At 32.5% G+C, this 13,632-nt stretch overlaps 1 protein-coding gene and 1 non-coding gene across 2 annotated transcripts; one reads left to right on the top strand and one right to left on the bottom strand.

The window, feature by feature from the left end:
• Positions 1-2,410: 2,410 nt before the first annotated feature.
• Positions 2,411-4,729, top strand: LOC107933240 (protein DEHYDRATION-INDUCED 19 homolog 4). Its single transcript, XM_016865397.2, has 5 exons — positions 2,411-2,732; positions 2,827-2,975; positions 3,523-3,600; positions 3,948-4,210; positions 4,347-4,729. The coding sequence occupies exons 1-5, from the start codon at positions 2,657-2,659 to the stop codon at positions 4,453-4,455; spliced, it is 675 nt and encodes a 224-aa protein (XP_016720886.1). The 5' UTR covers positions 2,411-2,656; the 3' UTR covers positions 4,456-4,729.
• A 3,007-nt stretch (positions 4,730-7,736) lies between these two features.
• On the bottom strand, positions 7,737-7,934 carry LOC121216864 (U2 spliceosomal RNA). Its single transcript, XR_005913069.1, has one exon. It is a non-coding gene; the product is annotated as a U2 spliceosomal RNA (small nuclear RNA).
• Positions 7,935-13,632: the final 5,698 nt, after the last annotated feature.

Raw genomic sequence — 13,632 nt, 5'->3', positions numbered from 1 at the left:
ATCATCAACAAAAAAATAGATGCGATAAATGGGGCCCAGCTCTGCCAATACTTGTGCCATGAATAATACCCTCCCGCTGTGCTAGCCAGAGCAAGGAAGAAAGACTTTCACCACAGATTAGAAATATATAAGGACTTAAAGGGTCTCTCTGATAGAGCTCTCGCAAAAGATGGAGGACTTCTCCCAATTGACCATTAAGCACCACCGAATAGGAAACCATCTTAATACAACTTATAATCAGTGAAACCTAGTCCTTACGGAAACCCATACAGTGTATCATAGCTTCCAAAAAACTCCACTCGACTTGATCATATGCTTTACGCATATCGAGTTTGAGAGCAAAGCAGTTCATTTTACCAACCCGTCGTTTTTTAAAAGAATGCAGAATCTCATAGGAAATAAAAGTATTATTAGAAATAAATCTTCTGAGAACAAATGCAATTTGAGCTTCATCAAAACAAATATGGAGTACTCGCTGAAATCTATTTACCAGCACTTTGGAGATTATTTTATAGAGAACATTGTATAGACTGATAGGCTGAACTGTGACATATTCCTCGGATTCACTACTTTCAGCATAAGTACAATATTAGTGCGGTTAATAATCTCCAACAAAACCTCACATCGAAGGATCGCAAGATAGTAATTTGTAATATCAGCTCTAACAACATGCCAATATTTCTGGTAAAAAAAAACCAGAAAACCATCCATACCCGAAGCCTTAAGTGGAGGTATATTGTACACAGCAGCCCGAACCTCTTCCACTGTAAACTCTACCATCAGATCGTCATTCATTCGGCTAGTTTGTATCAATCCCCCCAAGAAATGATGAGGATTATTGTGACTAGTGGATGAAAATAAAAACTCAAAATATTGTTTGGCGACCAAAGCCATGACATCCAATTGAAGAAACAAAAGACGCATCTTAATCCTCCAAACCAGTAACAATATTTACACATCTTCGATGGGAAGCAAATTTATGAAAGAAAGCAGTGTTACAATCCCCTTGTTTTAACCAATTAGCATGAGCTTGTTGCTCTCAGTAATTTTCCTCCTATCTGCTTCCATATTCAATGCTAGCTTGACATCAACAATCTCAGCCAGAATCTCCTCAGTAGGATTTGCATTGTTCAATTCAACCAAGCGAGCTGATGTTATCCGAGCAATCCATTTTCGGTTACGAGAGAGAGTCTTCCACCAATCTAACAAAGTTGTGCCGAATTTTCCAATCAATAAGGAACGTCCCCCCTACAAGTATTCTAGACACGACGAATTTCATCCTCACAAGACTGTTCATAAATCCACAAGACTAGTTGTTATTAAATGCGAGTTTAGTGTCAATTAATTGAGTGATATTACTTCAAATAATGAGATGATAAAGAATAATTATCAATGCTTTCTTTTAAATAAAATTTTGAATAAGAATCACGTAAATAAATAAAAATATTTTCAAAATTTGCTCTTGATTTAACTTCAAATTTAGTTAAAAACTAACTTGACTATCGAAATATTTTGTAGCGTTTATGCCACCAAATGTTGTTAATAGTTTAAATGTACAACTGTGTTCTTAAATATAAAAATAGTTATAGTATTCCCACCAATGATTTTTGCGCGAAATTTATTCCCACAATTTGAAAATACATTTAGGGTGAGTTTGGATGGGCGTTGCGTTTACCTGCGATTAATGTAAAAACAGAGGTGGCGGTGAGATTAGATACTGTAATATGAGACAAAAAGTAAGCTAAACGCACCACACCATATCGCTACCTCAAACGAAGCCTTTCTGTGATGTTTATACATATAATCGCTACAGAATATATATAATAATGACATTCTTCGTCATAAACGTTGTTATAAACTGTCGCTAATTTTATTACTATAGTACAATTATAATATAGTTAACAAATAGAGATAAATATATATTTTTTACTATGAAACAGAACACTCACTAAATAATATTTTTCAATTTTTATTTACACAAATATCTAGTATTTATCAACTTTTTTTTATCAAATCCATTTGGTGAGCTAAATATCATTAATTTGTTATAATATGAAATTGGATTTTATGTAATTTCTCCATTAAATTGGTATTATTTTATTCAAATATTTTAAATATTCAGTTTTTATAAAAATAAAAATGTATTATTATATAACTAAAAACCGACCTCAGTTGGGGTCTTGAATGTTAAAACTAAAACCTGATATTTTTTTGCAAACGAATGACATTTTTTGTTAAATCTAGTTTTTCCCATATGATATTTTTGTCCACCCCTTATGAAGAATCTTCTGGCTTAAATGAAAAGGTCTAGAAAAGAGAGGGGCATTTCCACAATTTAAGAAAACTTAATGGGCAAGTTTTAAAAATAACCCAATAAAAGCAAAAACGTGTTTATAAAATAAGCTGAAAGCCAGAACCCCATACCAGAAAAGTTCGGTGGAGAGTCTCTCTCTGGTCTTTTTTTCCCCAAATTTTTTTTATTTCTCTTTCTTTTAATTTCTTCATTTTTCCCTAATTAGGGTTTTTTTTTTGTTAATTTATGAACTTTTTAGGGACTTTATTTCAATAAATTTACCAAGTTTCTCAATTACTTAGATCGAAACTCGAACGAGAGAGAAAAAAAAGTAGCGTTCTTTTCTCAACAGAAGGAAAAAGAATGGAGTCAAATTCATGGAGGTTTCGATTTTCCAATTCTTCTTCGTCTTCCTCAAGGCGTCATCAATCTCGATCTGGTTTGTTTTATTTTTTCTGTTTGGTTCACGAGAAAATAAGGAATTGATTTTTTTTTAATTTGCTATTATTTTTGTTTTTGTTATGTTTTTCTAGATCCGTTTCTGGGTGGAGGATATGAAGAATTTGATGGAGACGAGGATTTCAAGGCGGAGTTTTTATGTCCGTTTTGCGCTGAGGATTTCGATATTGTTGGGCTTTGTTGTCACATCGATGAGGAACATCCTGTTGAAGTAAAAAATGGGGTACCTTTTTTCCTATTTTCTCATAAAATTATTCCTTTTTTTTTTGTTTCTTTGGATGAAATTTGTATTTTTTCTTATTGAATTTATTAGAAAAAAGATTAACTTTGTTTACATAGTTTACATATTGATGGAGTATTTTTTGAAGTTTATAAGTAGAAGAAATGTAGAAGTAATGGTGCATAATTGGGGAAAAAAAAGATATTGAAATTTGAAATGGGATTTTACAGCTGAGTTGGTATTGAATTGGGGATTTAATTACAGTAAGATTCTTGATAATTTTGTTAATTATGCGTCTCTCATTGTGAATTTCACTGTTGCTTGAGTTATAGATGTTGTTTACTTGAATATCATTCTCATTTCTGGTGTATAGCATTAAGCTGTTTAGCTTCAAAGTTAATTTGATAATTTGTCTGTTCTTCATGCATTTGTACTTTGTTTTTTCACTTGTGAAAGATATGTATTTTTGGTCTTTTAGACACATAACATTGCTTGAGAGTTAAAATTGAGTTTCGCTTAATAGGTGTTTGGTTGAATGTTACCATTTCAGGTTTGCCCGGTTTGCGCGAAGAGGGTCGGGATGGATATAGTTAGCCACATTACCATGCAGCATGGGAATTTTCTTAAGATATCCTTTTTTTTATGTTGATTTTGTCTCGGCTTATTTAGTTTTGATGTCAAAGCTAGTTAAATAATATCTATCTATCTATCTACTTTAAAAAGGCTAAACACTTTAATCTGATTTGATCTTCACCATGGTGCTTGACGATCTTTGCCATGCATTAGGGATATGGGAATTTGGTTTTCATTTTTGTATAGTGATCTACATTTCTGCTCACGGTCACCAAGCTTATACTTTGTTTTCCCCGTAAAAGCCATTTTGCTTTCTTCTTTGTATGTCTAAATATCTCTTGTTTGTTTGTGAGTTGGCATGTCTTGATGAAAGGTTCAGGTTATTCCTTGACTGGATTTTACGTGCAGCGCAAGCGAAGATTACGCAAAGGTGGATCCAATTTGACATTTTCTATGTTGAGAAAAGAACTGAGAGATGGAAACTTGCATGCCCTTCTTGGGGGATCTTCATGCATTGTTTCTCCCCCCAATGTTGAAGCCGATCCATTATTGTCATCATTTATGTTCAATCCACCCACAGCCGATGAGCCTTTAAGCTTGCAGTCTCTCTCTATTGCTGAATCAAGTGCAGACAAGGAAAGCACAGATAAAGAATCTCTAGAAAGGTATAACTGCTGGTGTCATTTATTCTTGTGATATGTTTTGTTTTGTTTCTTTATCCGGTTAAAAGTGATACCTTTTGACTTTCACTGATAATTTTCCGATTGGATTCAAGTTTCTAAAACTCGTTTATCATGACAGAAAGCCTCAACAGTCACAACTGTCGGACCAGGAGCACGAGGAGAAGGCTCGAAGGTGTGAATTTGTCCGAGGGCTGCTGATGTCCACTATTCTCAATGAGAATTTATAAGTTAAATGAGGGTATTTGTAGAATCTATTGGTAAAATATAATATTAGGTCTGAGAGTAAAGCATAAAGAGGAAGGTCTTCACTCTACCTCAGAAATGGCAATCGGTTGAACTAAAAATCAAACAAAACTCTGTATTCCTACTGTATTTAGAGCTTTTGTGCATAATGGAAAGATGGAAGAACTTCTATCCTCCTATATATATATATATACACTTATATGTGTTTATGCTTTGTCTTTAAATGATACATGATTGGAATTAGCTGATTTATTATAACTAAATATCTATATGCGGTTTCTTTGCCTATTGCAAACAATGTTTTTGCAGAAAGTATTAAATGTTATATCACGTTAATAATTAGGGTAACGATGGAGGCCTCTAAAAGGCTCACCTTTTCTCTAGAAGTTTCATCTTTTCCTCCACTGACTTAAGAACTTTGGTTTTGTCTGTGATCGGCTGTTTTAGGCTAGTGTTGCCAGTGTATTTCAGAATTGGATCGGTCGAAAACCAACTTGGTTGAATTAGATTTTATAATATTTAATATTTTCTTTTCTTCTTCTTTTTTTTTGTGACTTCTTTAATTCGAATCAAATTGATCGATTTAACATTTATTTGATTCTAAAAACGGTCATTTATAAAAAATCTATTTTTTTTATTTTTGTTCTGTTTGGCTGTAATTTGTTGTCATAGGTCAATGATTGTATATAATTTATTATTATTTTCTTTTGGGTTACAAAAGAGAGGGTACTATCTTAAAGCTTGCATAAGTGACCTGGAACAGCGCCTTCTATATTGGAGGTACGCTGTCAAAAGTGTTTAACCCTGCTTCCTTCTCCATTGAGAGCCACCCAATTCGGGCTTCTCTATAGACACGCCTCAACTTAACTTCCCAATGCCGTTCGCAAAGTTCATTGATGCCTCCAACAAGAGCCAATGGGTTAAATCCTACATGCTGGTCATTAACTATTTGTACCATCGCATTGTTGTCACAATCAGCTTCAACCTCGCAAGCTCTAATGTCGCAGCCTAACTGCAACCCATCAAATAGTGCCCAGCACTATGTTTGATTTTTTAGAATGGAATACAATATTAATGTAATAATTATTTTGTAGGAATAAAATAAAAGGATAATAAGTATTATGTTGTTTGATTAGTTAAATAGAATAAACATATAATAGTATTGTATTATTTGATTGGATAAAATGATATTAAGTAATAGGACATGAATAGATATAAAATGATAAATTTATCTTAATTTAAATAATATTTTTTTAATATATTGTAAAAACAACTTGAACATTGATCTCATTATATGTTGTTATCATATTTACTCTTTTTAATACAATGCCTAGAACTACTTATAGTTCCTTCCAACCTTAAATAGGAGGATAATGTGCACCCGAACCCATGACTTTTTTACACTGGCAACAACATTAATACCAATCGAAATAAGACTCAATCGACTATATTGTAAAATTTTAAAATTATTACATTTGCTAATAAAATAGAACTTATAATAAATTATTTATAACTTTTGAGTGCAACTTTTAAAAAAAAATTACAACTATTATTTTAGAATCATATTTTATAGTAATTTTAAATAATATGTAATAATATTAAAATGTTAAATACAATATAAATGAATATTAGTTATAGTATTCAAGAGTTATATAAATATTTGCAATGACGGTTCGATTTTTACGTCAAAAAATGTCATTAATGTTTATTTAATACTTAATAAATATTAACATATATTTAATGTAGTAATAAAATTTTCTTTATTTTAATCATTTTTAACTCTCTTTTCTCTCTAATTATCCCCACGCCTCAATTTCTCTGCCTCTCTGTATTAAAAACATGAACCCTTCAAGAAAAAAAAAACATCAACACTCATAAGAAAGTTCATCCTTTCCAGAATCCGACTGTACTCCGTAACAATCGTCGCCTGTCATCGTTCACCGATGCCTCTTTTTTTTAAAAATCCTTCAGGGAACGATCTTAATCTCTCCAAATTTAGGGACTTTCTTGTGCAACAATAAGCACCTAGATACAAGCTCAAATAATCAGCCATACAGAAGTCGAGTTTAGATTTAAAAGTCATCTCATAACTAATTTGATTGGATGTTACAATTGTAAGAGTCATCTCCTCTACCGCAACAAACAATGCCTTGATATCCTCTACTTTCAGTTATGTCACTTCATATCCATTGACAACCTTCCAAAGGTCTTGTCCTTGCCCTTGCTTTTAAGACATTATGCAAGTTAACCATGTATTATAGTTGTTATTAAGCTTCTTCATTCCACAGACAACTTACAGGTCTGTTATCTTACCAAAAGATGATTCTTACAATTAAATATTTAAAAAGTGAGTATTTCGTGAACAATACACCAAGTAGTTACTGGAAAAGAAAGGTGGGTCACAACGAACTCTCTTAAATATCAATTCTTTTCTTAACAAAATATTTTCTCAGACACACAATTTCACACTACCACACTTCTAATCACTAAGGATAATCTTCAAGTGCCTATGAAAAATTCTTTTCTAAAGTGGAAGATCACTCCTTTAACCTAACTCTGATATCAATTGTCAAACACCTAGACCTATGATATCACTAAACAAAAATTTAACTACAACCTTACAACTTCAAAAATAAAAAAATAAAAGAGATTTAAAAATCAAATGGAAAATTCAATATTTAATTTAGTGCAAATAAATATTTACAACATAGATCTTTACATAAACCTAAGGTGCCACTATAATTATTTTTTTAAGCAATGTAGGATAGTTTTATATAAACTCATAACCCTTGGCAAGTGATATTACCCTATTAGCAAAATACTTTTTCTAGCAAGCTGATGTTGATATTCCACATTTTCTTCATGCAGGAAGTCAAACAAATACATGAAGCAGAAGGTTGAAGCAGTAGACGAAGAAACTTCTTCGTATATTTACAGTGTCATTGAAGGTAATGCATTGATGATCAAGCTAGAAAAAATCACTTAAGAAACGAAATTAGAGGCCTCTCCGAATGGGGGATCTATATGCAAGACTAGTAGCAAGTATTACACCATAGGTGATTTTGAGCTCAAGGAAGAGGGGATCGAGATAGGCAAAGAAAAAGCATTGGGGAATGTTCAAGGCCATTGAAGCCTACCTCCTGGCAAACCCTGATGCTTACTATGATAGCATCATCCACTTCAACAATTATCAAGCTTCTAGATTTGAGTTTTGAAGTTGGAGGTTCATATTAACTTCAGATTGCTAATAAAGAGTTCATAGTTTATTCTGATTACCAGGATGCTTGAGCTGAAATGCGCTAAACCTGTAATAAATAAATAAAAAGCATCCAATTTATTTACTGAATCTCTTCCACAACGTAGAGAAATTGGATTTTCATTTGATTCTGGTTTTATTTCACTATAATCCCGAATAAAAAACAGATACTACACTTGATCTTAGCCAAAAGGCCGAGAAAGGTATGCCCTTCTCTGTAAAGCATCGCGCTATTTAAAACCTGCTTCTCGCCGCTAATTACATACACTCCCTGATGTGGGATGCTATGCAAAGGAGCAAGGCACCATCCCAGCAAAGATTTAGTTTCCGTAGTTGCATCAGACAAACAAATTTAACATTGAAAGAAGCATGCTTAAGCTAATTAATTCAACAATAAAACCACTTTTCTAACGATCAAAACTTTGAAAAACAAACGCTACATTTGCAATTTGTAAATCACGCCAGGCATGGGATTACGGCTCTGCTCAAAGAAGCAGCAATTGAAACAGCATTAGTTTTATCTATGTTGAACTTAAATGGTTTCCACAAGCCATCCACAAGTTGTACTGGTTACTTTCTCCCTTGTTTCAGTTTCCTAAATCTTTAGTTTTATTATTATTTTCTAATCTAAAGCATAGGAGAGTGGAGAGAAAATTAAATAAAATCTCAATTCAAATAGGTATTTATTTCAATAATTACTAATCAAGAGAAAATCTTTGGCTTGTAACTATTAAAAAAAATGGAAATTACAAACTGGCATTATTTTTCATGAAATTCTTTATGCATGGTGGTATTATTGACTATTTCTTTGTTAATGGATCTTACCCAGTGAAGAAAGCAAAATAGAAATGAAATTGCTAAGCTTCAAATTGCAGTATATAAATAGCATGTTAGTTTCTCATTTCTTCCCACACTTCAAACTCAAATCCTATCCACTTCATAAATTCTGTCTGTGTGTTTAATCAAATTATTTGTATAATTGGAAGAGAAGAATGGGTGTTTTCGCAAAAGAAGCAGAGGTTAGTACCCCACTCTCACCTACCAAGGCGTTTAAGGCCTTTGCTGTTGATCTGGACACCCTAATGCCCAAGGTTGCCCCACAAGCAATCAAGAGTGTGGAGCTCCTTTAAGGAGATGGTGGCCCTAGAACTTTCAAGAAGATCACCTTTGCCAAAGGTAATTTAATTACTTAAAGGGTAAACTACTACAAATTGAGATAGTTCTCTTTATATACCTACGTGCAAGTCTGATTTGGTTGATATCTGTTGAAGATTTGCTTCAGTTATCATAATCTAGTTAATTTTAGTTATAATCATAACTCTTTGATTTGTTTCAGAATTTTTAGAGATATTTTTTAGAGATTATGATTATGTTAGTAGCCTATTTTTAGTTAGTAGTTGTTAACTTGTTTACTATATAAATACTAGTTTCAGTTCAATAAAATGTACCTTTTCCATTTCAATTATTTGACTTATTGTTTTCTCTTTTCAATAAGTTCTTTTTAGTTCAATTTTCTTCATCATTTTAGTTTTCTTTTCTGATAAAATACCAACAATTGGGAATCAGAGCTTTCTTCTTGAGGGACCTGCGTTAGTGTTTGTTGTATTATGGAAGTTGAAATTAATTTCTCTTCGATTGCGCCACCTATTTTTGATGGAGATAGTTATTAGATTTGGATAGTGCGAATGGAGACTTACTTGGAGGCTATAGATTTTTGGGAAGCAGTGGAAGAAGACTTTGAGATTCCTACATTGTCTACCAACCCCACCGTGGCACAAATCAAAACACAAAAAGAAAAGAAGACAAGGAAATCAAAGGCAAAAGCTTGTTTGTTTGCTACAGTTTCACCAACTATTTTTACGCGAATTATGTCTCTAAAGTCAGCAAAGGAGATATGAGATTATCTCAAGACTAAGTTCAAGGGAGACGAGAGAATTCGTGGGATGCAAGTGTTGAATCTTGTACATGATTTTGAGTTGTAGAAGATGAAGGAGACTGAGACAGTTAAGGAGTATTCTGAAAAGCTCCTTAACATAGACAATAGGGTCAAGTTGCTAGGTTCATCTCTAGTAGATTCAAGGATTATAGACAAAATTCTTATAATAGTACCTGAAAGGTTTGAGGCTACCATTACCACCTTAGAGAACACGAAGGTTATGCCAAAGATTACTTTGCCAGAACTCTTAAGTGATTTACAAGCACAAGAGCAAAGACGTGTAATGAGGCAAGAAGGGGATGTCGAAGGTGCTCTACTAGTTAAGCATCAAGATGATGGAAAGAACAGGAGGCCAGAGAACAAAAAGTTTCACGCTGCGAGTAGAGAAAGCTCTGCATTTGGGAACAAAAGTGAAACTGAAAATAGAAGATCAAGAGTAAAGAAGGATTATCCTTTATGTCAACATTGCGGCAAGAAAGGTCACGCTCCTTTCAATTGCTAGAGAAGACCAAATGCAAAGTGTAGTAAGTGTAGCCAAATGGGACGTGAAACTGTTATTTGTAAGTACAAAAATCAGTAACAAGAAGATGAAGTGCAATGTAATGAACCGAAAGTTACGGTATCGGAAATCCAGTCTTGAGTACTATTTCCGTGAAATTAATTCATGAATATTTATTAGAAATATTTATGAATTATAGTTGAGTGGTTGATTAATGTTTGATTAAGTTAAGTAGCTTGAATTTAGAATAAAGACTAAATTGCATAAGGTATAAAAGTCTAATTATAGATTAAAGATTAGTAAAGGGACTAATCTAGCAATTAGACCCTAAGTGACATGTGTGTGTTAATATGGTATAACAAGTGTAATAGTTGGTAAAAATATTAAATGTGTTAAAGTAGTTTTTCTTATAGATTAAGTTATTTTATTAGAATAATATTATATTATTAATATTATTATATTGAATATAGATTTATGAATAAAGGAAATGAAATAAAAAAAAGAAAGAAAGATAGAAAGAGTTACAGAGAGTAAACGTGAGAAAGAAAGAAAGAAAAAGAAAAGGGAAAATTTGAGGATTAAGGCCTAAAGCTTGATTGGTAAGTTGTTTTAGCTCATTTTCTTGTGATTTTTATGTTTATGGATGCCTAATTCAAAGTTCTACATGTATGAGGTTAAAATGAAAAAAAAAATAGAGAATTTTTAGATATTGATTTAGTTGAATAAATTGAGGTTTATGGGTTAAATTGATAGAAATTGAAGTTAGAAGTGATTTGTTAAAGGAATTTTTAAGTTAGGTTTAACTAGGGACTAAGTTGTATAGAGCTCAAAATTCATGTTTTATGATGATTTTTTTATGAGCTTGAAATTGTTAATGAGTTGATTAAATGAAAATATGATGATTTAGTTAAAAAAAAAGATTAGTAATGGGAAAATGACGAAATTGGAATTTTTGTAAAAGTTTGATAGAAAGTGAAAATGTGTTTTATGAATTAGTATATTGATGATTTTTAATTGTATGATTGTCCGTAGCTAACGTAGCACCGAATACATCATCCAAGAAGGGAAAAGAGAAAGTGAATGAAGATATCGATTAAATTCGATAAATAGTGGTTTGTATTTCTATAAATCGAGCTTAATCGTTATTGCTATATTTGATATTTATATTGTATGAAAATGTGAATGAGGTAAGTATTCTTACCATATTGAAATGAATGTGATTTTGAATACCCTATTAACAGTGTCGAGCTAGTCGGATATAGTTGATATGTCATAGGAATTGGAAGTATTGGGATATTCCGACATTGAGTCGATGAGACACTATGTGTCGACTACTGTTAAAGTTCCAGATTTGTTCCGATGAAGTACTTTGTGTACTATAATGTTAAAGTTCCAGATTTGTTTCGATGAAGCACTATGTGCTTATCCCGGAGTGTGGGTTGGATCCGTGTATCCGTCAGTATCCGAGTTATGTTAATAAGGGTAAATAAAGTAAAGATTATTAAAGTACTGATTGATTGACTATTATTGAAATGATGATTGATATTGAATAATAGCAATAATGTGTTTGAATTACCATGTTTTAAAGTTGATTAAGCTATTGTTTATAGAAATACCACCGAGAGTATTCTCAGCGTACGGTTTGTTTCCGTGCGCAGGCTAGGTGCGAAGTATAAGGACTCAGCATACAAGCCGATCCCCGAACTCAAATTGGTGAAGTTTCTATCTTTTTGGAAAATGGCATTGTACCTAGGATGTCTTTTGGTCATTTTGAAAGTACTTAAGTTATTAAGTGATATTTTGGTATGTTTTGTAAATGTTACCAAAACCTTAAGTATGGTATGTTTTTGATATGTTAGTGAAGAGAAATAAGAGGAAGTGATGGTAAATATTGTAGAGAGAAGAAATGAAGATGTTATAAACTTAGTTATCAACATTTTATACTAAAACAGATTTGGACAGTAGCAGTAGTCCAACTTTGAAAATACACCAAAAATAGTAGAAAGTGAATTAGATGATGAATAAAATATGTAATTGAAACTTAATGAATCTGTTTTTATGTGGAAGAAACAAAATAGGTAAAAGATTTTTATTTTATGAGATATTTACGTTTTGGTGAAACAGGGTTAGAGCAATTTCTAGATTCCTTATTCTGACTTTAGAAATTCACCATAAATTGTGTATAAATAATTAGGACTCACACTTTATATGTATGGATTTATTATTGAGTCTATTTTTAATTGAAACAAACAGAATAGTCATTGGATTTCTGTACAGGAAGAAATTTGATTCGTAGTGTATAGGGGTCAGAGTAGCCGAACCCTGAAACAGGGGAGACTTTTACTAATAAACTGTACTAATTGGCCTAACAAAAAATTCTAGAAAAAAATTAGTAAGTAGATATATGAGTATAGTTTCAGGGAAAATTTACAGAATTGGATTTTGAGTTTTGTAACTCGAGATATGATTTTTTTAGCGACTATGACATAGATGGATAGTTTACTACAAGAATTGTTTGAACTTGTTTAAATGCTAAAATAAGTTTAGTAATGTCTCATGCTTGACTCCGGTGACGGTCTCGGGTAAGGGGGCGTTACTGCAAGTGGAAAATCAAGAAGAAGAAGATCAGCTTTTTGTTGCAACTTATTTTACTAGTCACGAAACAAGCGAAAGTTGGTTCATTAATAGTGGTTGCACTAATCATATGACACATGATAAAGAGTTGTTTAAAGAATTGAAGAGTACCGAGTCCAAGAAGGTCAGAATTAGGAACATTGACTACATTGCAGTCAAAGAAAAGGGCACTATAGCCATTACAAGTTGTCCAGGTACCAAGTTTATTATTGATGTTTTATGAGTACCTGATATTGATCAAAACCTGTTTAGTGTTGGTCAATTAGTAGAGAAGGGATTCAAAGTGAAGTTCATGGAAAAGGTATGTGTGATAGAGGAAGATGTTCGAAGTTAAGATGGCAGGAAGAAGTTTTTCCCTCAATCTGATGCAGGAGGAGTAATCAGCTTTTCTAATCAAAGAAAGCTTCACAATGCTATGGCATAAAAGGCTTGGACACTATCACCATTAGGGGATACTGCAAATGAACTCCAAAAAAATGGTAATTGATTTTCTAGAACTTGATGATCACATAATGAAATGTAAGGCTTGTCAATTTGGAAAGCAAAATAGGAAGCCATTTCCGAAGATAGCATGGAAAGCCACTTGTAAGATATAGTTGATTCACACAGACATTTCTAGACCTCAAAAAACTCCTTCATTAGCAAGTAGTTAGTAATGCTGCTTTTATTGATGATTTACCAGAATGTGTTGGATTTTTTTCTTAAAATTCAAGTTAGAAGTGGTTGGAGTATTCTAGAAATTCAAGAAGACTGTGGAAAATCAAAGTGGCAACCATATCCAAATATTAAAATCCGATAATGGCAAGGAGTATACATCAAAAAAATTCAATGCACTT

This window comes from Gossypium hirsutum, chromosome A02, assembly GCF_007990345.1.
Source record: "Gossypium hirsutum isolate 1008001.06 chromosome A02, Gossypium_hirsutum_v2.1, whole genome shotgun sequence".
Taxonomy (NCBI): domain Eukaryota; kingdom Viridiplantae; phylum Streptophyta; class Magnoliopsida; order Malvales; family Malvaceae; genus Gossypium; species Gossypium hirsutum.
Note: the sequence above shows the minus strand (reverse complement) of the source record. Positions and strands in the feature narration are given on the sequence as shown.

Excerpts from the sequence above, each read along its gene's own strand:
- LOC107933240 (XM_016865397.2), top strand. The coding sequence starts at position 2,657 with ATGGAGTCAAATTCATGGAGGTTTCGATTTTCCAATTCTTCTTCGTCT. Across the intron at positions 2,733-2,826 it reads GCGTCATCAATCTCGATCTG|ATCCGTTTCTGGGTGGAGGA; the intron begins GTTTGTTTTATT and ends ATGTTTTTCTAG. Across the intron at positions 2,976-3,522 it reads CTGTTGAAGTAAAAAATGGG|GTTTGCCCGGTTTGCGCGAA; the intron begins GTACCTTTTTTC and ends TTACCATTTCAG.